The sequence below is a fragment of the Dermacentor variabilis genome, chromosome 7 (assembly GCF_050947875.1).
Source record: "Dermacentor variabilis isolate Ectoservices chromosome 7, ASM5094787v1, whole genome shotgun sequence".
NCBI classification, from domain to species: domain Eukaryota; kingdom Metazoa; phylum Arthropoda; class Arachnida; order Ixodida; family Ixodidae; genus Dermacentor; species Dermacentor variabilis.
The window spans coordinates 154625808-154650291 of record NC_134574.1 but is presented as its reverse complement, the minus strand read 5'-3'; the positions used below and the strand labels follow the sequence as shown (position 1 = coordinate 154650291).

The window sequence follows — 24484 nt, the reverse complement described above, 5'->3', positions numbered from 1 at the left end:
GCCACCAGGGGCTGCTTCGTGACGTTGTAGCTCCGCCCTCACCGTGAACCATTGCGAGTAGAGCGCCACCGCTGACAACTGGTTCGGAGCAAGGAGGGGGTGGGGTGTAGGGATTGCAGAAACAGGTTAAATGCGCCCGCATAATGGCATGTTGAGTTCCCCAAATTCCCTCAAGCTGGGCAATAGAAAACATAAACACCTTAATTACAACAGCAAAAATAAGACAGAACACGCTGCTGAATGTTAAGTCTGACTTTACTGATTTTTTTTTCTTGTGCATCGGGGTAAATGCGAAACCATCACACGTGGAAGCTATGCTGATTATCTGTTCCAAGGAACCAAAAGTGCTATCAAACGCTGCCAGACTACTTGTTGCAGTAGCATACTGGCAGAAACTCCACCTCCGTAACTTAACTTAAATTTCCCTTCAGTATAGTTCTCCTGCTCTTATTGTGCAGAGATTGGCATTTTTACCTCCACTCACTAGTCTTTATGCTCGGTCCTATCGTGGGCGGAGCCACTGACTTGATCTTCGGGAGCCTTCGGTTTTGGCTCCCCAAGATCTCAGTCCCTCAGGACTCAGATAAAGTTCTTGTCATGTCATGTCATGTCACTAGTCTTTGAGAACTTAATTGAGAACTTAATTATCACTTGTGCAGCCCCAGTAGTAAAAAAGAAAAAAAGAGAGAAAGAAAGAAGGAAACGACACTTTGTATTAGTCAGTAATTTTTGCCATCAGGCCACTGATACTGCAGCTGAAAGTGGCTTAGTTAAGAAAGCGGCACTTGTAGAATTGCCACCCTCTTGCTGTTTGCTAGCTTTTCAGACTTGCATTTCTATTATTGCAATGCTGGAGTGGGTTAATAGGAAACAAAGGTTATGCGTGACTCGATAGCATGTTGTACAAGATGATTTGCTGGTTTGCTTGAATATGGAAACCGTCCTCAGACAGGTCTATGCATAGTTTTAAGCAGACATGTGTGACCCATACAGGCCACAGGTCTTAATTAATGGCCTTATTTAAAAATAATTATGATTGAAGCAATAATTAATTAATTGCAGAAGCTCTTTCATTAAGCATTGTAATTGCTTCATGCCTTGCAGCAGTTTCCTTTCGTGAAGTCCTCCAACTTCATGACCTTAAACACACCTTAATGTCTTTATTTGGTGAGCACGGTCAGGTTATCGCAAAAGAATGCAGAAAGAAATTACAAATTCTTCACGGTATAGTTATTTTATCAGCAAAATACTTAGGCTGTGTGATCATTTTTATTGGTAAATTAGCCATTTGTGCACGAGTGAGAAGTCTTCACACATCTTATAAACATGCATTCCTCTTTCTAGGTATTGTTCTTGCAGGACAAACTACCAAAAGTAAGTCATTATGAAAGTTGGTATAACACTTGTCAGAATACTATACGCCATGTGGCCCTGATGTGCTTCTTGGGCTGTTTTTCAGAGGCTCTACATCCCAGCAATGCAACATTCATCATACCACCATTCAGTAAGCTACAAACCACTTTTTTGGATTGCGTGGAAAAAAAATTTCTTGCCCTGTGGGCCCCACTGTTAGGCTTGCTCTGCAAAATGGGCCTGCATTTACTGTGTTCATATTCACACTTTGAACTGAGAATATCTGAAAGCTGATGTTTATTCTGACTTTGCATGGACCCCTGTTAACTATGCTACTTCATTTCATAATAGTAACGTAATCAATACAGAAAATTGCTGACTTTTCTACTCTTCATCTGAACAGCTTTGGAGCACTAAAGAGTGAGAGAGATAAAACTTCATTGTGCCCTTGATGGGGTCCAGGGGTGGTGGGCGTTAGGAGACAAACCCCCCGGTCCCCCCTTCCTCAGACAGTGGCCAGTCCTTGCTTTCTGACGGTGTCTTCGGCCGTCTGGACGGCCCAGAGCTGCTTGTCTGGGTTCAAGCCGAGCAGCAAAGTCTCTCACTGCTAGGCCGTAGTTATGATGTGTGTGGTGTTAGTGCGGTAGGCGTTGGTGGGTGAGGCTTTGAGGCATGCCCAGATAATCTGATCAAGGTCAGCGCGGGTCTCGCACGCTTTGCAGAGTGGGGAGTATGCATTCAGGTAAATGCGGTTTTACAGCACAGGGTTTGGGGAAGTTTGCGTCTGATATAGTCACCAAGTGGTGGATTGAGATTCATTCAATGTTTTGTGTGCTGGGGGTAGCATAACCACTCTCTGCAGTAGTGGAGCGCTTGATTTGCCTTGGTCTATGAACAAGTTACTACTACTGTAGTACTGTGTGGGATGATGATGATTTTCTTTTTCCTAAGCACTGATGAGTGCAAGATGTGTTGTTTTAGTCAAAAAGGAGAAGTGCCATTATGGCGCTTTGTCAAAATACTGCACGCTGTCTCTTGTGAAGACGACAAATAGGCAAATATAGCCCCATTATTGCTCAGAAAAATCCAGGTCCCTCTATACCACTATGCAGTTGAATGAGTGAAACGGCATCTTGATGAACTTCCTTAGAGTGAACTTTGTTACACTGAATGTTTTCTTTTTGTCTTTCGTGGCAGGTATTCTTCCACACGATCGTAAGCTGACCTTCTCTTAGATTACTTGTAAATCTCTTCTTCCTAGCGGAAACAGCATGTTTCTCTTGTGGGCCACTTAGGTGCTCTGCAAACCATCGACTCGAGTCTGCACGTGAAGTTCACGGCAGGCACTGGGAGTCACACCTCACATGGCCCTCGTACGTATTTCTACTTGGTGAAACTACCTTATTAAGTGTAGTCCACGCAGTGGGGCTACTGCATTCCTACAGCGTTAGACAAAGCGTGAATTATCGTACGGCATCATGCATTTGTTTAGTCTTTCCAATTGGCAGTGCTTCATAAGTAATATGATTTTGCATACCATTGGAGGTTTACACATGGAATATTTCATAAATAACAGATTATATCTAATTGCTGCTTATGAATGATACTATATCAAACAAAGTGCTGAAGTGTCTATGTGGCCTATTACTTCTTCTCAAGTAGTTGGCAACAGGGTACACTTATTTCACACAAGCACATCCAAATAAAACACTCTTATGTGGAGATGTGACATTGCTTACGTTTTGAACAGTTTGGTAGAGGGCTTGTCAATAGGAATTACTGTACAACACTGGTTACACAGAGCAGCAGCAAAATATTGTGCAATGTCGTTCAGCTGTTATTCATTTCTCTGCGTGCTTTGAAATGTCGTTTCATACTCTTCTGGGTGCTATGGCATAGTGCAGGAGTGACGCTTGCAACAAGTATGTGTTTGCTATTGCCTTTGTTATTTTTGTTTGTTTTATGTCTTGTGCTATCAGATTCAGTATGACACTGAAAAAAAAAATATGAAGTGAATATTTTAACAGAGTTTCACACAGTACTTTCTTTTTATAGACCAGTTCCTGTGTTGCTAATTCACAGAGCATGCGTGTGCAGAACCACAGAATCCATGGCTGAAATGGCTGTCGTGACAGACCGTGTATGGTTGCGGCAATTACTCCAGCAAAACAGCAAAACAGTCAAAACGTCTCTTTAGTACAAATCTGCAAGCAGTATTTGGTGTGTCATCGTGAGACAATTAGCTTGAAGTTCATGCTTATGAATTCCCACAGATTTCATGCGCTTACAGCTTAGTAGCCGTTTTGCAATCACATGGCTGCAGAACATGATGCACACTTCGTAAAAGTGGAAACCACTTTGTTTGCCGACCACGTACCAGCCGACATGGGGGAGGGAATTGCTCTGCAGTTGTTGCTTGAAACTATCTGAAATTTCAGGATAAATGGTTTCTTATTTGAGATAAGAGTGCCCAAGAGACTGTGTAGACTGCGTGTCATTGGAACTAGCTTGAAACAATTCTTCCTAAGCTTTTACACTGACATCAAAATTTTAGTTCTCGTTGTACAGCTTGAAATGGTAAAGATATTGTTACAAATATGCTTTAGATATCATTCTTCTCACGTCTTTTCTTCTGAGGAGTATGTTTCTTAAAGAACAAGTGTCCATGACGTCTTGAGTTGGCAATGGGAGAGCAGCTATTGTAGCTGCCACGGCGGCTTAGCGACTATGGTGTTGCGCTGCTAAGGACGAGGTCGCAAGATCAACTCTTGTTCGCAGCGGTCGCATTTTGATGGGAGCAAAATGCAAAACGCCAGTGTCCCTTGCATTCGGGACACATTAAAGATCCCCTGGTGGTCAGAATTATTCCAGAGTCCCCCACTGTGACGCGTGTCATAATCGAATTGTGGTCTTGGCACGTAATACTCCAGAATTCAATTCAGTTTAGCAGCTGTTGAGTCTGTGCCCTTAATTATTAACCCCCAAAAGCCGGAATGCTATTTTACATGAAGGAAAATTAGAATAACTTTATCACCTTTATTTCTTGCCTTGGAGAGCACATTTAAACCCCAAAACATCTTGAGTTATAAGTTAATTGTAGTAATTGATTAGTAACTGGTTTTGTGAACTATTTACGGCTTAAAATTCACTCTACTGTGTAAAAAATGCTGCTGTGGCTTCTATCTTTGTTTGATACTTGAGTTTTGATACTCGGTATACCAAATATGGCACTTTGGGCTTTGTGGGATTGAAGTCTTTGTACTATAGCTTCAGGCTTTTGATTCTAACTAAAAAAAACTCAGTAAAACGTTTGTGACAAGCGTCATGCAAAATTTTCAAGGCTGCCATGGCACTTCTAAACATAAGAAAGCAACCAGGTGTTATTGTTTGTTCATGGTCGAAACAGTGACATGAAGTTTGCTTTTAAGATAATAATGCCATGCTGAAGATTAGAGAAACCATTGTGATTGACACAGCGGCTTGCTTCCTTTCATCACTAGAAATAGAAAACCGCAGCATAAATGTTGTACATGACTTCACCAATTTTAAATAGCTGAAGGGTAATTTATTTTATGAGCGTTTTTTTTTCTCCAGGTGCTTAATTTCAGTTATCCTCTGTGGCTTCTGTGTCTTCACAAAGTGTTTTCGAAAGGCTCCTGTGTTTGATGCACATCTGTTGGCAGGTCATTGCGTGAATCTGAGGCAACCTCAGAAATCATGAAACCCTGCTTAAAGCTGAAATTTATACAGTTCAACTTGTTGGGTTGAAGTCAAGCCTGGGTGTAAAAAGGGTGTGTATGTTTTTATATTTTACTTTGAAATAACATACCTGCAAAGGGCATCTTATTACCATCTTACCATCTACGCTGGTGATATCACCCTCTGGGTCAGCGATGTCAGCGATTGCAACGATGGAAACGATGGACAGGTTGAAAACGCATTACAATGTGCAATAGAAGCAGTTGAACAATACCTAGCAGGAACCGGACTGGCGTGTTCGGCAGAGAGATCTGAGATCCTCATTTATGTACCATCGCGACGTGGCCGAAAACTACGCAACTACGAGGAACGAAACAATCCGCAAATTCACCTAACTATGGCAGAAGGTACGTCCATACCCAAGGGTGACAAGATCAGAGTATTGGGCCTCATCATTGACAGTAACGGCTACAATGGAGAAACCATGCGCAAATTAGACAATATAACATCTCAAATCATGCGGCTACTTAAACGAATAGCCAACAAACATAGTGGAATGAAGGAAGGCAATCTGCTTAAATTAGTCCAAGCATTCATAATAAGCAGAATAGTATACGTGGCATCGTACCTATGATGGTACTTGTCAGAAAAGTACAAATTAGACTGCTTAATCAGAAAAATCCACTAGCAAGCAATCAGACCCTCCATCACCACCAGCAACGGTAGACTACTGCCGCTAAAAAGCGCTACGTTTTGGGCGAGTGGGTTGTACATGGTTCTTATTAGACTTTTGCACGCACAAAGACAGGACGTCGAACGAAGAAGGGACACACAACATGCGGAAACTTCAACTGGCTTTTATTGTGACAGCGACATATATATACACTTCCACAATCAGAAAAAAAAAAATACAGGATGGCAGGAAAACAAACCACGTGCAAAACTGCATAGCCACATGTGCTGGCAAAACCAAACTTTGTCACTGTCATTCCTTTTCACCGTCCAGAAACCTCACTTCCTTATCACTTAATGCTACAGACGGGGCACTAACAAAACTCTGATGATGCCGAAGAATTTCTCTGGCTTCAACTGGTTAACCGATTTATGTGAGAAAATAATATTGTGCATCTGTTAAAGATAGGATAACAACCATTGTATAACTTGCAGTGTTCTGCCATGTGGCCTTTGATGCCTTGCTTTACCTTGCGGCGATGTTCTGCTAGCCTCTCGTTTACGCACCGACTGGTTTGGCCAATATAGCACTTGCTGCATGACGAGGGAAACCGATATACTGCACCTTCTTTGCATGCAACGAACTTGTTTTGATGTTTCATCATGCATCTTGTTTTCTCATTCTTAATTGGGTAGCTTTTCCTGCAAAGTCTTTCAAGTTTTTCGGGAGCCGAGAACACGACTGTGACATCAGAGCGAGATCCTATCTTCTTTAGGTGATGTGAAATTTTATGAAAGTATGGAATGACAACCGTTTTTTTCTTTTCTCCTGGCTTCTATCTTCTTCGCTATTGCTGCGGCGCATTGTTCTGTTGTCAACTTTGCCTCATTTTTCTTTTTGCGGTACATGCTTTCAGCGACTGCTACAATAACCTGTTTCGGGAAACCTGCCTCTTTCAACCGTAATACTTGCGAGTGAAAACCTTGCTTCATTAGGTGATGACAAGACTTTTCAAGCACTTTTGACAAACATAATTGTGCAATATTTCTTTTAACCAGCTTTGAGTGCGCACACGAAAATGGAAGCAGAGACTTTTTTGTTCTGGGCTCATACATCCAACACGGATGATTTGGTTCTGAGACAATTATAATGTCGAGAAACTTGATGCTATTGCACTCAGGCATTCCATGAGTTATACTCAAAGGCTCTAGACACCTTTCAAAACATGTTAAAATATTTCCAATTTGTGCATCAGTGTTCTTAAAAGTTCTGTATAAAATAACTAAAAAATCATCCACGAAACAAAACACTTTTACAACACCGCGGTCGATAATGTGGGTGCGGTCAATAACGTGATTTGGTGGGGCCCACCCCACCAAATCGCAGGGCACTGAATAAAGTTATTTGAATGAATGAAGGGCATCTTATGAACCAAGATGTGCCTGTATGGAATCATTATCCATAGCTTTTAATTCGTTTACTAGTATATAAAATTATGGTTTTGTTCAGTGCTTTCTTAGTGATGGAAAGTATAGTGCATTGAATGTATGGATCATTACTATCCTGCATTTTTTGTTATAATGCAGTGTGTGTGTGTTTGTGTGTGTGTGGATATAGACAATATTGGTTGTTCTGCGGTTTGTTATTTATTAGCTTTAATTTCTGGTGACGGTCTTGGTGCAGTAGTATAATTCATGTCCTCGCTTGCTTGTTTTGCCGTTGAAGCTAATAAATTGACTTTTGGTTCTTGAAACTTCATTGAAAGTGATCATAACTCCTTACGTGTTCTAGCTGTGTAAGTTCTGCTCACCTATTGCCAATAAATTTTATCACTGCTTTTAATACAGGAATCCGTATTATCAAGCAGTAGCGTGTGTATGCCGTGGTAGCTGAATATCACTGCATTGCTGGTACACCAGCACTATTTATGACTTGACAACTACTAGCTTATAACTTACACGTATATATATAGATAGCTTTTGAGAAAAAGTGAATCCTTCGAAGTGGCCTTGTTGTTTTTCTTTTCCACCTGTAATTACTGCTTTTTGACTTCTTCATGAGGTGACTCTGAGGCAGCAATTTTTTTATAATTATTTTTTTAAAGCATGCTCACAGTTCTCATAAAAAAATGGTGGCTTCTTTTAAGAATATATTCCAGTACCAACTGCAGCCTTCCTATGTAGTAATTCTTAAGATGAGTCTGTTTCATCTGGATTTCTCTTTACTAAAAAGTGTGTTTTCATTGTATGCTTGCATGGATATGTTGATTTGCTCAATGATATGTACTGCTCTTCTAGCGTATTCTGGTCTAACGACACCTGGCCCAGGTACATATGAACTCTGCACCACTGAGTTCTGCATGAAAGAAGGCAAGTTGCCTTTTTTTCTGAATGCATGTGCATTGTAATGTCCTTGTTTTGCTAAACAACCTGTCAAAGCACTGCAGTAGATGTGCCAAAAAAAAGTTCCGAAGGTGTGCAGGAGGCACATTATATCCTTGTTGTGTAGTATCATGAACTTATCTCCACTGTGATGTACTTATAGATAATACTTGCTGCAGGCTGGTAATGCCAGTAGCTCCCTTTGCAATAGGCTATCGCTTCTTAAAGCTGAAATTGGCAAAACCAAGAGTAAATAATAACAACAACAACAATAATAATAATAATAATAAAGAAAGAAAGCATACATTCCTCACTGTAGTGCTGTGATCTTGGCCTGTAGATGCAATGCGCTGACTCCATGACATTGACAGTGTTCAGGTGTCCTTTAGAGGACTTCAGTTAGTGCTGAATTGCCTGCATCCACTCTTGACTCACGTACGGGGCAGAAACCTGGAGGCTTACGAAAAGGGTTCTACTTAAATTGAGGACGACGCAACACGATATGGAAAGAAGAATGATGGGTGTAACGTTAAGGGATAAGAAAAGAGCAGATTGGGTGAGGGAACAAACGCGAGTTAATGACATCTTAGTTGAAATCAAGAAAAAGAAATGGGCATGGGCAGGACACGTAATGAAGAGGGAAGATAACCGATGGTCATTAAGGGTTACGGACTGGATTCCAAGGGAAGGGAAGCGTAGCAGGGGGCGGCAGAAAGTCAGGTGGGCAGATGAGATTAAGAAGTTTGCAGGGATGAGATGGCCACAAATAGTACATGACCGGGGTAGTTGGAGAAGAATGGGAGAGGCCTTTGTCCTGCAGTGGGCGTAACCAGGCTGATGATGATGATGATGACTTGAAAACCTGTGTGATTGCCAACGCAGCTACGCAGGCATGCACAGTGGTGCCAGTGCACTTTAGGATCATGGGCTTCACCGACTCATCTGCAGCTCCCCAGGAAGCTCGCGTTTGGAAACTGCCCATAGACTATGCTTTCTTCAAACTTGAACATAGTAGACCAGATTGTCTTTCAGGTGTGTCTATTCGTAAATTGGTGGTTCCCTAAGATGTACTCCATCTGGGTCTCTCATCTTAGTGCACTACTGACTCTGGAGATAAAAGTGAGGTTCAGGGAAGAAAATAGGTGCTCACTTTTGTGAACACTTCCTCCATTTCACATATTTCCACGGAACCTGCTTACTCAGATTCAGTAATTATTCTTCCTTGAGCAGACTTGGTCCATATAACTGCTTCCATTTGGCGCACCTTAAGGCATGTCTGCTTTGTCTACTGAACATTTCTTTGCTCGTTCTTTTCTTGTTTGTGGAGTTTTGTAGTGATCAGAGGGGGAATAGTTGTGCACGTGATGCATGTTTGTTGTGTGCCCGCCCAGGACAGATGCTGCGCTACTTGCGGAATTCAGACAAGGATCCATGCAAGGACTTCTACGAGTATGTGTGCAGCCAGTGGGCATCGCAGCAACTCCCTGGTGCCTCCTACATGGACGCTGACGGAGCCTTGGCAACAGAGATTGAGGCCAGGATGGTCTCATTCCTCAATGGTAGGTGCCATGCCTGCTCAATGTGTGCTGGTGGTCTGCTTTGCTACCATACAGGCTTGTTTAATAGCCATGATAAGTTAGGGTACAGGTAGTATTAATAAGAATGGGAAGGTTTCCCTCTTATTCCTTAGCTAATGGATCTGTTGCATAATTATGGGGGTACCGACACAAAACTCCTTTGTCTCACTTATTTGCGTTATTGGATAGCTCCCAACTCTACAATAATGGTATGAGGCCCCATTTTTTAAAATGCATGACATATTATGAATATCATTTTTAATATGACCAATTGCCTTCATAGTTGCATCTCATGGTGCAAGAAGTGCCCTGCTGACATTGTAGGACATTGTAGGACATTGTAGCAACTAATTACTAGTTGCAAAAGGAGTGCTTATCCATTGTTTCTTTCATGTTCTAATCCTCATGTCTCTGTACTTGTGTCAGAACGGTGTACCCTAGCGTGTGGTATTTTATATTTATTTACTTTTGAAAATGAGTTTTGCTATCATTCTGACGTCCAGTATACAGTGGCCATCAGTGACAGAATTTACATTTAGCGGTCCGAGCAGCCACTAGAGGATAATGCAGTGTTTCAATGTCACAGTGACTGTAACAAATGCAATCCGTAGTGTCATATACACGCTAACTAAAGTGAGGAATTTGACTTAGCCACGAATTCAGTACATAGTTTTGTAAATAGTCTTTTTTCCAGCCTCCTGTACTATCCTACCTCCCTGTCCTTTAGTCCTGTACTCCTTGCACATAGCTGACCGCCAGGAGGCGTATGATGCTGAACAACCTGCCTCTTTAGAACACAAGTAATAGGCTCAAATGCTTCAAAAAGTATTCACTCCATAGTCCCCAACATGGCTCGGCAGTAAGGTTTCTTAGTGTGTTTATTAAGCAACTTACTAAAACAAGCAGATGTATCTATGACATCCGAGAAGAACCCGTCTTTAGCATTTCACAGTTTGGGTTTTTCAATGTGATTTCTTTTTAGCAGTGACTCAGTGGTAGTGTTTGCACCTCCTTATGTCATTATTTGATGCAGAACTGTTGCCTGTTTTGCACCTACCCTCCTACCCTCCATGCATATGCTTGAAGCTCAAGTTTGTTATGAATATAAAAGAAAATGTACTTGTTTCCTGCCAGGCCCCGATATGTCAAGCATCCGGCCCTTGTTCACATTCTGGACCAACTGCAACCATCAGGGTGAGTCTGACTTTTTTTATTGTTATTATTATTTCTTTATTTTTTGTGGCATCGCTGTACTCATTCAAATCAGGCCAACAGCAGTAATATGGGTTGCCTGACTGGTTCAACTTAAAGAATGCACACTGTTGTCAATACTGCTCATCCTGGGGTGGTATTCTTGGGCGATTACTTCTGTAGACACTTTCACTTTGTTGAGAATTCCCTAAGACCAGTGCCAGACGCGTCAGCGCCTACGGGCAGCAGTGTTCTTTGCACAATGTCAGGCACGCTATCATAGCACAGTGCTAGGAACACTGTCACCCATAGATGCTGACATGTCAGCAATAGTCTTGTGAAATCTAGCCAAAGTGAATGTACCTTTGAAAATGATCCCCCAAGAATAACGCTCGTGGGCTGTTCACTGTTGCACGATAGCTCCTGAAAAGGGCTTACTTGACAGCGTCTTATGTTCCTCTATACCACAGGAGATAAAGAAGTAGCACAGTAAACACAAAATATGGAGGCCTTAGACTGTTCTATGGGGTTCACTTACTATATACATTGTTCTGTGACAATACACAGACAGCTTGATTAGATCTTGTAGTTGCGCCAGTTGGCACATATGTTTTCTGCAGTAGCGTGACGTGACGGAAAGCATCAGAGGTACACATCCTGTATCTCTGTGTGGAAGGCTTGCATTGCGGTAAGCCTAATGTAAAAAGCAGAGACAGCACTGAGTGCAAAACGTATTAGACACAAGCATACCTTGTAAAAAGTGCCAGCTTGTCCTCAAAGAGATAGATGCAATGGACTTCCCTGCAGGAGGCAGTGGTTTAGGGAGAATCGACTTATCTCACCATGCGTAGAGCGTGTGAGCAGCGGCCCTGTCAGTGCCATGATGACCTTGGCCCTCACCGCTTTACCATTGTACTTGTGCTGAGGGGAGGGAGTGCTGAGAAGGATGCCATCGTTGATTTTCCTAGTGAATTCGGGGAAGTCGAGGAGGTTGAGCTCCCTCAGTGCCACTCCTGTTGGAGTCTTTGTATTCTCACCTCCCTACTTTTTTTTTTTTCATTTTGATTTCTATGTAGGTTTGTTGTGGTAAGCACACAGACCAAACTGGTCTATTGTGCGCACAGCAGGCACAGCCATGGGGAAGGTTTACCTTTTGATCGTCATATTTTTACGTTAAGACATGGGAAGTTTGGCAATGCTTCCACCAGGCACACGCTGAAGTGACCTGGATAATGCTTGCTCTTCTAAAAGATAGTTATGCAGGAAGCAGAATTTCACTTGGTGCTTATAGTGCAAAAAAAAAAAAAGGAAAGAAAGATTGTGTTGAACTTTCACATACCACCATTCATGATCATTATGACAAAAGGTTGTGTGAAATTTTTAACTAGCACATTCAGAACTCTGCCTCAGCGGAGTGGGCGCAGATAACAAATTGTGCTAAGTTCACCTTGTTGACGCATGGTGAATGAGTCAAACGACGGTGTCAGTGCCTTATGTTGGTGCTCTCTGTTCCAATTTTTCGTCTAGTTTTCAGTCCTTTTGGCTACACCTGTTTAACATAGACATACTCTAGTTTGCTCTGAAAGATAGAATTTGAAAAATTACTCTTATGAAATGTACTTTACTTGTGCAGCACTTTTATGCAAAATACAATTTTGTGTCCCACAGGTTTGATTCTATCTGTGTGTGCTTTAAATGCTTTAACAATTGTTGCTAATCAATTTTGTAACTGGTTTTGTTGGTTGGTGGTTGCCTAACTGGAGGGGTTCTGTATTCACCAGTTAACTGGAGTTGGGCCTTGGGTGAACCTTCTGCCTAATGAGAAAAATGCAGTCACAGAAAGGTGGAAATTTGAATTGGTCTACAACAGGCAAAGAATAAAAGTTTCAGCCCAAAGCCAACATGTCGTCAAGGGAGTGTTGTCTTTATCACAGTTACTGTTACTTTTCTTGGCAGGGCTTGTATAGCTCCCTCTGCCCTTAGGACGAGAAATCTAATTGTGTATGAGAAAGTAAGATAATAGCTGGGTCATTATCATCAGCCTGGTTACGCCCACTGCAGGGCAAAGGCTTCTCTCATACTTCTCCAACTACCCCGGTCATGTACTAATTGTGGCCATGTCGTCCCTGCAAACTTCTTAATCTCATCCGCCCACCTAACTTTCTGCCGCCCCCTGCTACGCTTCCCTTCCCTTGGAATCCAGTCCGTAACTCTTAATGACCATCGGTTATCTTCCCTCCTCATTACATGTCCTGCCCATGCCCATTTCTTTTTCTTGATTTCAACTAAGATATCATTAACTCGTGTTTGTTCTCTCACCCAATCTGCTCTTTTCTTATCCCTTAACGTTAGACCTATCATTCTTCTTTCCATAGCTCGTTGCGTCGTCCTCAATTTAAGTAGAACCCTTTTCGTAAGCCTCCAGGTTTCTGCCCCGTACGTTAGTACTGGAGAGACACAACTGTTATATACTTTTCTCTTAAGGGATAATGGCAACCTGCTGTTCATGATCTGAGAATGCCTGCCAAATGGACCCCAGCCCATTCTTATTCTTCTGATTATTTCAGTCTCATGATCCGGATCCGCAGTCACTACCTGACCTAAGTAGATGTATTCCCTTACCACTTCCAGTGCCTCGCTACCTATCGTAAACTGCTGCTCTCTTCCAAGACTATTAAACATTACTTTAGTTTTCTGCAGATTAATTTTTAGACCCACCCTTCTGCTTTGCCTCTCCAGGTCAGTGAGCATGCATTGCAATTGGTCCGCTGAGTTACTAAGCAAAGCAATATCATCAGCGAATCGCAAGTTACTAAGGTATTCTCCATTAACTGTTATCACCAGTTCTTCCCAATCCAGGTCTCTGAATACCTCCTGTAAACACGCTGTGGATAGCATTAGAGAGATTGTATCTCCCTGCCTGACGCCTTTCTTTATTGGGATTTTGTTGCTTTCTTTATGGAGGACTGCAGTGGCTGTGGAGCCGCTATAGATATCTTTCAGTATTTTTACATACGGCTCGCCTACACCCTGATTCCGCAATGCCTCCATGAATGCTGAGGTTTCGACTGAATCAAATGCTTTCTCATAATCAATTAAAGCTATATATAAGGGCTGGTTATATTCCGCACATTTCTCTATCACCTGATTGATAGTGTGAATATGGTCTATTGTTGAGTAGCCTTTATGGAATCCTGCCTGGTCCTTTGGTTGACCGAAGTCTAAAGTGTTCCTGATTCTATTTGCAATTACCTTAGTAAATACTTTGTAGGCAACGGACATTAAGCTGATCGGTCTATAATTTTTCAAGTCTTTGGCGCCCCCTTTCTTATGGATTAGGATTATGTTAGCATTTTTCCAAGATTCCGGTACGCTCGAAGCCATGAGGCATTGCATATACAGGGTGGCCAGTTTTTCTAGAACAATCTGCCCACCATCCTTCAACAAATCTGCTGTTACCTGATCCTCCCCAGCTGCCTTCCCCGTTTGGATAGCTCCCAAGGCTTTCTTTACTTCTTCCGGCGTTACTTGTGGGATTTCAAATTCCTCTAGACTATTCTCTCTTTCATTATCGTCGTGGGTGCCACTGGTACTGTATAAATCTCTATTGAACTCCTCAGCCACTTGAACGATCTCATCCATATTAGTAATGATATTGCCGGCTTTGTCTTTTAACGCATGCATCTGATTTTTGCCTATTCCTAGTTTCATCTTCACTGCTTTTAGGCTTCCTCCGTTCCTGAGAGCATGTTCAATTCTATCCATATTATACTTCCTTATGTCAGCTGTCTTACGTTTGTTAATTAACTTGGAAAGTTCAGCCAGTTCTACTCTAGCTGTAGGGTCAGAGGCTTTCATACATTGGCGTTTCTTGATCAGATCTTTCGTCTCCAGCGATAGCTTACTGGTATCCTGTCTAACGGAGTTGCCACCGACTTCTATTGCAGACTCCTTAATGATGCCCATAAGATGGTTGTTCGTTGCTTCAACACTAAGATGCTTTTCCTGTGTTAAAGCCGAATACCTGTTCTGTAGCTTGATCCGGAATTCCTCTATTTTCCCTCTTACCTCTAACTCATTGATCGTATTCTTATGTACCAGTTTCTTCCGTTCCCTCCTCAGGTCTAGGCTAATTCGAGTTCTTACCATCCTGTGGTCACTGCAGCGCACCTTGCCGAGCACGTCCACATCCTGTATGATGCCAGGGTTAGCGCAGAGAATAAAGTCTATTTCATTTCTAGTCTCGTCATTCGGGCTCCTCCATGTCCACTTTCGGCTATCCCGCTTGCGGAAGAAGGTATTCATTATCCACATCTTATTCTGTTCTGCAAAGTCTACTAAATAACTCTCCCCTCCTATTCCTAGTGCCTATGCCATATTCCCCCACTGCCTTGTCTCCAGCCTGCTTCTTGCCTACCTTGGCATTGAAGTCGCCCATCAGTACAGTGTATTTTGTTTTGACCTTACCCATCGCCAATTCCACGTCTTCATAGAAGCTTTCGACTTCCTTGTCATCATGACAGGATGTAGGGGTGTAGACCTGTACAACCTTCAATTTGTACCTCTTATTAAGGTTCACAACAAGACCTGCCACCCTCTCGTTAATGCTATAGAATTTCTGTATGTTACCAGCTATATTCTTATTAATCAGGAATCTGACACCTAGTTCTCGCCTCTCCGCTAAGCCCCAGTAGCACAGGACGTGCCCGCTTTTTAGCACTGTATATGCTTCATTTGTCCTCCTACCTTGACTGTGCCTTATTATATCCCATTTACTGCCCTCTAATTCCTCCAATAGCAGTGCTGGACTCACCTCACTAGATAATGTTCTAGCGTTAAACGTTGCCAGGTTCAGATTCCAATGGTGGCCTGTCCGGATCTAGGAATTCATAGCACCCTCTGCTGCGTCGCAGGTCTGACCGCCGCCGTGGTCAGTTGCTTCGCAGCTGCTGGGGACTGAGGGTCGGGGTTTGATTGTTGTGTTCATATGGGAGGTTGTGGCCAAGTACTGCATCGAGGTGGCCAATCTTGCTCTGGTGAGGGAGTGCGTTACCGGTCCTGGTCACCGGGATCAGGCCGCACTCCAGGCCTGTTTGTGCAATTTTATCAACAGGCAGATTTTTTTCTTTTTTAATCCGGTGACAAATTGCGCGGCACCGGGATTCGAACCATGGTCCTCTTGCACGTGAGGCGGATGCTCTACCTCTACGCCACCGCTGCACTGTTCTAGCTGGGTAACGGGGCTGAAATTTTTGAAAGGAAATATTAGTTGTGGTAGTAACACCAGATGGGGAGGGGATGTGGGCTTTGTCTGGAGCAAAAAGAGCAAAGAAGCAGCAGTGAGAGGACAAAAAAAAAAAAGAAAGAAAGTTTGGTCACATGTGAGAAGTCTTAAATCCTGCCTGCTAAGATTGGTCAAAGTACTGAAGCCAAGCAGAAGTAGGTTTTGCACGTTTGCAATTCAGAATACAAAGAAACAATTGTGGAAGGTGTCAAAAGGGGTTGAGTTCAACGCAGAAAGTTCTAACAGAAAAGTAAAATAGAAATAAACGTAGTTTAACCAAGTCCAGTGTTCTATTGCCCACTGAATAAGAAACAATGAAACAATGCTCTGCTACACTCACAACTCTCTCCTTATGTTCGTGTTTGGTATGGTGTAAAAAAATGCAAAACGAAATGGACTGGATAGGAAAGACTCTTTCCTGTCCTGTCTTTCATTTTGTTGTGGTCCTTTTACACTATTCCAAGTATGAACTAACTTGCCCAGCAACAAGTAGTGCTACATTTAGGCTCCCTGCCATGTGGTGAGGAAGCTATATTATAAACCCTGCAAAGGAAATAAATGACACCCTGATGAAGACAGTCCCCCTTATTGGCATGTCGGTCCTGGGCCCCATCTTCACCCACTGTTTACTTAATGGAGTATTGACACAAAAGTTTTGTGTCCTGCATTTCTTTATTTTCGGGCAGATCTCCACTTCATAATTAGGGTACAAAGCTTCAATTCCTTCAGAGCCACACAAATAATTATTAACAGCACCTTTTATACAATTTGTTCAAAACAACATCAAGTGCAGCCTGGAATCGAACACGAGAAAGAACTCGTCACGTCACTGAAAGCGGAGGTTGTGGTCACATGGTGCCACAAACAACATTCTGCCCAGTACGGTAATTGAAGGCCATGTAGTGACTGTATTGCTGAACGCTGCCAAATTGCCACATTTAATTGTTTGCATCCCTCGAAAATGCAGGGGAACATTCCCTCTCCTCTTGTCCCATCGAGTGCTGGGACTCTGCTTTTGACATCATGGCCATAGTGTGTATGCACACATCGTCACTGGTATTAGGTACCATGAGACAACCACAACAAGTTTCAATGGTGTGATCAGTCTTTTTTTTTTTTTTCACATCTAAAGCGGTGCTGCACTTGGCACACATTTTGAACTGGTTTCAATAAAAGGTAATGAAATTAATTATTTATTGCACATTCAGGGAATTGAGGCTTCATAGCACAATTACTGAGTCAGCGGCTGTTTAATAGAGCAATATAAACAAGGCAAAATTTTTTTCTGTGTACTCCTTCTCTGTGTATTCCTCTAAGTCCTCATAACGAGCTGTGTTTCAGCACCAGTCCCACAAGACCGTGCCCTGAGCCATATGCGAGCACTTGGCCTGGAGCTGCCAGGCCCACGGGCGCCAACATCGCCTGAGCGCCTCATGGTGCTTGCTGTGACGCTGGCTCAAGAGTTCGGCCTTTTTGCACTGGTTACAGTTGAGCTTGACAGTGATCCAGAGGGCAAGGTCCAACACGTGCTGGCGGTGGGTAGTGCTTTGACCTGTATCAGGCAAGTGGGGAGCAATTGATAGGTTAATCCATGTGTCCATCCACAGGTTAAATCTATGAAACAGACCCAGTTGCTGTATATTTGCTGAGGACACTGTGGGTGGAGATATAGAACTGGTTTGTGAGGTCTGCAACTTGCCTGTGAGCCACTTGGGCATCTTTCACCAACAAACGTCAGTGGCAGTTGAGTGAGACATTGCAGATGTTTGGTCTTACAGCCTGGCCTTGTTTATAAGGCCCTTGTGATTTTTTTTGTAAGTTGGTGACTTTGTTGCTTGTGGGTTTTTTGTGCTGGCAATTTGGATGGTGGTCTTCTAATGCAATGATGCAGGTTTCTTTCTTTTTTGTAAAGAAATAACCAACAGTAGGCACAAATACTGGGAAATAGCAAGTATTCTTTGTGTGTGTGTCTGTCTTGAAGAATTAATATCAAGGCGATCACTATGAGAGAAGGTAACTCTAGCATCCTTCTTAACATTCAGATTCAAAACAGCATGCTGATTGCATTTAGAGCAGGTGCAATATGGAAACATTAGCTGCCTTTCTACCCCACCCTGTCATCTGCTTGTCTTTTCTTTTTGTTAAGCCCTGTTGATATGTATTTCATGAGACTGCCAGACAAAAGAAAGTTAAGCCAAGAATACGTATAATGCAGTAAACAACCATGGTGCGTGAAGGTAGTGTAACGCTAATCACTCATAGTACTTTACTCCATGAAATTTGGCAATTGTAGTATAAAATCTTACATCCATTCTTTGGGGACATTACCATGGAAACTTTGTGAGGAGGGAGGGGCAGCGCCAGCAGATGGAGTAGTTAGGAGGACTGCCGAAAGATGGCACAAGTGTTGTGTAGGAGATAGTGTCCCTGTACATGCTCTCAAAGGGAGCAGAGTTTCGCATACTTCTGGCATTTCTTCCCAACATTATGCTGTAAAGCTGCTCATTGGGCATACAGGAGCCAAACTTGGAATAGCATTGAAGAGCGCAACGAGAGGGTGGTGTCGTCGTGCTGGCAGTGCGAAGGAATTTCTCATGAATTTTGTTGCACTCAATGCATAGTGAAAGTGCGTACACGCCAAAGTCGCAGCTTTGAAATGTCTCGCACGTTGTTGGATGCTTGAACGATTATTTCACTGCCCACTGGAACAAATGTTTTTCGTTTATCGACACAACCGTGCCTCCGTGACCAGTGAGAGCAGTGAATAAGCACTGTGCGCCGATAAAATATGCTTACAACTTGCTTAATTGCATCGCAACCCTAACGAAACAGAATGCAAGCCAATGACAAGCCAGAAAATTTATAGCATGCACTTCGTTGGCGATGACACGTCGACGAACCCTGTGCCTCCGTTGTATGTGTGAACAATTCTCACGCAGGCCTACTCAAGGTGAACACTGCTGCCGAAGCCATAAAATCATATAATCATTTGGTGCGCTGTTCATGGTGCAAGCGAAAACAATTTCTATCACTTCTTACAGCCTAGGGTATCAACACGAGATAGTTTGTTGTACTTTTCATGAAATAAAAAACAAAAAAAGTTATTGTTGATCTTGTCAAACTGCAAAATTTCTTTTATTATTACAAGGGTAAACAATTTACTGAGCCTGTACAGATTTTTGCATGCATGTCATGTCATGTGCACATATCATCCATGGCATGTGATTCATGTGATGCATGCATGCCATTAGTGTCATGTACGTCGTGTCATTCTTTATATCATGGATGTGTGTTACTCTTCACATGCCATGTGTGCATGTCATTAATATCATAACATGAATGACATGTCATGTATGCTATATAATGAATGACATGTCATGTATGCTATGTAATTAATGTTATGTAGGTATGATATACATGTCATGCTTGCATTTCTCGTTATATGCCTGCATGTCATTCATTATGTCATGTCACGTTATGTCATTCATGACATTACACGTCGTGTCACAGGTGTTATGGAAGTGGCGGATTGCGATATTGAGGCATTAAAAGTGGTGAAACGATGACGTCGCTTCCATGAAGTTGGCTTCTCTGCAGTGTGGCAGAACATTTGACATCACTTTTGACCATGTGGTGGTGCCCGGCGAATAGTGGCGCGAGCTGCGAAAGGAAAAAAGTCGCAACTCTGCTCCCTTATTTGGGAGCAATACAAGAACACTAACGGGTAACGGGAGATGTGAACTGTAGTTTCTGGACAAAGCATGAGGTAGTGGCACTAGGACTGGTGGTTGCACAGTTTGTTGTATGTGGACTGAGGATGAGTGGAGGAATGATGCGTAAACATGGAGCTTGAGAATGAAGTGTGTAGTAAAGAAAAGCGTAGGCTCATCGTCGATCCCAGCAATTTTATTGCTCTTTGGTGAGTGAAAATCATGTGTTCTTGACTTTGCCATGCATTGGGTGCTGTGGCTGCCAGCTAAAGACAACAGTGGTGACAATGATAAAACTTGCTGAAGGTAGGCAGTTAGCAGCAGCAGCAGCAGTCATGACATGTCATGTCACTGGAAATCTTCCACCGATTCACCTAGTGACCAGAGTGCGACCTACTAAACTTAGATCACCACCTTGACCAAAATTTAACATAAGATGTAAGAACATCATGAGATGATGACGACTACAGAGGAAATGAAGTGTACAGAAGTGTAGGATTTATGCACTGCCATCTCCGAATGAACATGATGTAGCAGCAACTTTCTGGTAACATGTCACTGGTGTTCTACAGCGTTTTTCTCTTCCTTTTTTGTTGAACTTGTTCTCCTGCTTGCTCTTCAGCAGGCTCTAAATATAAAACAGCACATCCCAGGTAAAGATCAGACGAGTGTTGGGGTTGGATAATCTGGAGGCTTGGCTTAGGACAAGGACTCTTGGGAAGCACTAAGATAGGTAAATGGTCATTGGCTGACCTTACTAGGCGTTCAGTGGTGGTGTTCATGACGAACAAACTAGTGGACTTGGTATTCAATACTGCAGGTTGATGAGCCTGAACTGGCATGGGGCCGGATGAAGCCTCCGCTAGTCACAACTGAGCACACCATGTACTGGGACATGCTCATCAGGACAGCACAGCCTCTTGCTTCACTGCTGCTTTCGGATGTCGCTGCAATCCAGTCCGCAGCCCACAGCTTTGCACGTATCACCATGGCCATGACCAATGTGAGTGGCAACGACTGCAGGGCTTACATTTAAGAATGCTCATGCTTACTCTCATTGCTTCATCAGTAATCTTTCTTTATTTATATTCTGCTTAATTAATCCATTAATGACTGCTCTCGGTTGTGGACACATGGTTCACATTGTCATGAGCAGGAAGTTGATGTCTGAAACAGCGTACCTCTGACTTGTCTTGTTCACACCTAGTACCACTGTTAAAGGTACCTATGACATGTGCCTGACATTATAGATATATTACATGCTTCATTGAACATTTAAGTCTTTCTAAAAGCAAGGCAGTACAGAAATGGAGGTGTGACGACACATTTGAATTTTTTATGGGAACCAGAAATTGTGCAACAATCAGTGTTAACCGTTTAATTAATGAAGCCAGAAATGCACAATTGAAGCCAATCAGTGCTCAAGGCGTATCCACTTATAGTAGATATGCACACAAAGACATCGCCAATTTCGATATATACATACACAAATGTACAGCCAAATGCAATGCTGTTTACTTATGTTCCTAGAAAGAGTGTTCCTATGTTCTGTGAAACAAAACCACGTTGAACATTTTGTGGTGTTGGCTTTTCTTGAAATATCTGGTACACGAGTGCTATACAACTGCCAAAATACTTCACCCTAACCATGACTTGCAACATACGCAGAAATAGAGATCTAATGCAAAGGTCGAAGTGAGTTAACTAAAGCCTGTGGTGATCACTATGGTCATACTGATTTTGCAGAGAAATCTTTGCAAAAATGAGATGGCAAAGGCCATGGAAAGATGAAATGAGGGTAGTCAGCATCTGTGTTGTATCGTCTGTGGCCTGTGGTCCCATAGCTAGCACTGTATTTTTTTTTAAATATTTTTCATAATGTGACCCTGAAACAATTTTAGCGGTTGTGTATGATGAAATTCATTCGATAGAGGAAGCTCTGTGGTAATTAAAGGGACACCAAAGGCAAATAATAAGTTGACGTGGACTGTTTAAATACCATTTCATAAACTTCGCGATGCTTGTTTCGTGCCAAGAAAGGACTTAGCTTTCACGAAAAATTGCATCTGAAGGGTTTGAATACCTTTTTCGAAATTCAAATGTCCCACCACCCAGCCAGGGGAGTGGATACGCCATCACCACCCTTTGCTGCCGTCGGTGAGTAAAACGGCGCCTGACAGACGGCGGCACTGAGCCAAGACAGAGCGGTGGATTTGCTGCTGCAGCAGCTTTTTGGTCAAGTGGCACAGACCGCGACATAAAATGGAAGTTTGAGTTCTCTGCTACTTGCAGTTTGTGCCAGTTTCGTGAGCCAGCAAAACCAGTGCAGCCCTACGTGATAATGAAACTGCTGAAACGCGAAAGCTTGGACGGCACAGAGTTGAGCGAAAATGAAACCTTCCGCACAGTCGTCATTGTCAAGGGTAATTTCAATGAGTTCTTCTAAAAATGAAATAGAACTGGATAAGTAGCATTTTATTTTGTCTTATAATACAATACAATGATGTTTTTGCAACGAGTAGTTGAGTACTAGCAACAGCATTTAACTTAGGAGTGCTTTTGTCATCTGGCAAGTGCTTGAATGTCCCAGCAGAGTCTCTAATCATGTCCTGCACTTATCTCAGTTTCTCGACTATTAAGGCCCTGTTCGCGATAATATTCATGCCTTAGAGACTCTCAAGCACTAATCTATCAATTTAGCTTGACCTAATATTTGCCTTTAGTGTCCCTTTAAGATTCAAGCATGAATGCTCCTTTTAAGGCCCTGCAACTGATGAACTTAAAAGATTTACATCTCTTCCATTCATGGCAGTACCATTTGCATTTTCTTGTCCATCTCACATATAATGCTATGATGAGCAAAACGTGAACAAGGTGAAAGCAGGCTCCTGCTTTCACCTTGTTCACGTTTTGCTCATCGTCTTGAATTTTTATCTCCCGCATTCCCCGTGTTTTCCCTGGATATAATGCTATAGAGATATTGGTAGGCTAACTAGCTGACCATACAGCAACAACAGAAAAAAAAAGAATAAAAAAAGAAACATCTTCATTTTTGTTTGTGAGTCCAGAAGTGTACTGCTTCTACAACAGCAATCACATATAATGGGCAAGTGATGCTTCACATCCAAACAATTTCAATGGTTTCCCTTCATGATTTTATCCATAACACTTTCAACACAATAGTCCGTAAATATTCTTTTAAAGGGTATTGCAGAGCTTGGTAATTTGTTTGCTTGGGACACACAAACATATTACACCTTTTTTTTTTTCAAAGCAACGACGCGCTTCTTGCTTGTGACGAAGACTGCTCACTACTGTGCTTGTGTGCATGCGAAGAAAGAGGAGACTTGCCAGGCAGCACTCAGGGAGGGGACGAAGAAGAAAGTGATGGAGGTTGAAAAAAGTCTATAGTCGCAACAGCTGGCCACGAAGCATGAAGTTATGTTTTACATTTTTTGACATTTCCATGTCATCCTCCAAATTTAAGCTCCCTAAGTTACTGCTGTCCGAATGCATTGAAGAATACAGTGGTGCCGTACCAGTCCTTTGTGACCTGGATTGAAAAAGAGCTTCTGAGCTCAGGCCAATGTCTGTGTATCTCGGTATAACTGCTTTTTCTAAATCTTCAGGAATTTGTATGCATTGAATGAGGTAGAGCCACTAAAGATGCTCTGTTGAAGTCTTTGTGCTCACACTCTCACATATGTGATCTTAGTGAAGGCATGACTGACATGGTCATCTCAGTATGATAATTATGCAAGTATACGACACAATTATACGGCCAATGTACTGTGCCTGTCCTCGATTAGCAGAATAGTTGGGCTGATGTGCTTATGATACTCTAGTGTGCTAACTTGGTACCACAATATGTAGGGGCCCAAAAGTGTCCTCATTAGCTACCCAACGGTCCTCAACATCGCAGATCACGACAACTGAAATTAAGGCGTCCCGTACTACTTACTGTCCCTGTGCAACTGTGCAGGTCTCTGTAGCCCACCGCCACATCTCGGACCGAATGGGCCTGTACGAGATGCACAGCTACCAGGAACTGAACAGGCTGCACCCGGTAATCATTCCCATCTTCTATTTTTCAGCTGAGGCTGCACTGCTTCTAAACGTGCAGGCACGGTGAATCGGGTAGTGCTGCCACAGCGTGAGCGAGTCAACCCAGTCATGCTTGCTTCTCCTGCCATCCTGTTTATTCAGTATGGAGTCACCGCAGGTCTTTGAAGAGAGCACTGTTTATCATTGAACCTCACATTCGTCAACTTACAGCTACTCTATTACTCTTCGACATTAAACTCCATAAGTCAGCCAATCAGCAACTTCTTGGCACCGAGATAATGTCTCGTCACTTCACCTGAGTCCGATCTTGTAAACAGAATTAATATTCATTGCCTTCTTGCCAATGTAACCCTTGTCTTCTCTTATACTTGGATGCAGTAATGCAGCTGGTGTTGTGGTTTGAGCATGAGAGAAGTTAAGAAAGGAAAGCACCTGGTGGCATTTATACGCAACATTTTTTTATAACAAACCATCTCTTTGTGCCAAATGAACTGTAAAATAAACAATTTGCAGGATGGTTACAAATGTGTAATGCAAATGTTTAACTGTTC

General features: G+C 42.5%; 1 protein-coding gene across 3 annotated transcripts in view; it reads left to right on the top strand.

Moving 5' to 3' along the window:
- LOC142588196 (endothelin-converting enzyme 1-like) overlaps positions 1 to 24484 on the top strand; it is a 50472-nt gene that overhangs the window by 9072 nt on the left and 16916 nt on the right. Inside the window, exons 4-12 of one of the 3 annotated variants that reach the window (XM_075699721.1) lie at positions 1345 to 1374; positions 1460 to 1504; positions 2649 to 2726; positions 8023 to 8094; positions 9498 to 9665; positions 10818 to 10877; positions 17500 to 17693; positions 20689 to 20871; positions 23851 to 23934. In XM_075699721.1, coding sequence (XP_075555836.1) covers positions 1345 to 1374; positions 1460 to 1504; positions 2649 to 2726; positions 8023 to 8094; positions 9498 to 9665; positions 10818 to 10877; positions 17500 to 17693; positions 20689 to 20871; positions 23851 to 23934 — 914 coding nt within the window. Of the gene's footprint in view, positions 1 to 1344; positions 1375 to 1459; positions 1505 to 2614; positions 2727 to 8022; positions 8095 to 9497; positions 9666 to 10817; positions 10878 to 17499; positions 17694 to 20688; positions 20872 to 23850; positions 23935 to 24484 lie in introns of all 3 variants that reach the window. The other 2 variants (XM_075699723.1, XM_075699722.1) reach the window with 2 other exon arrangements.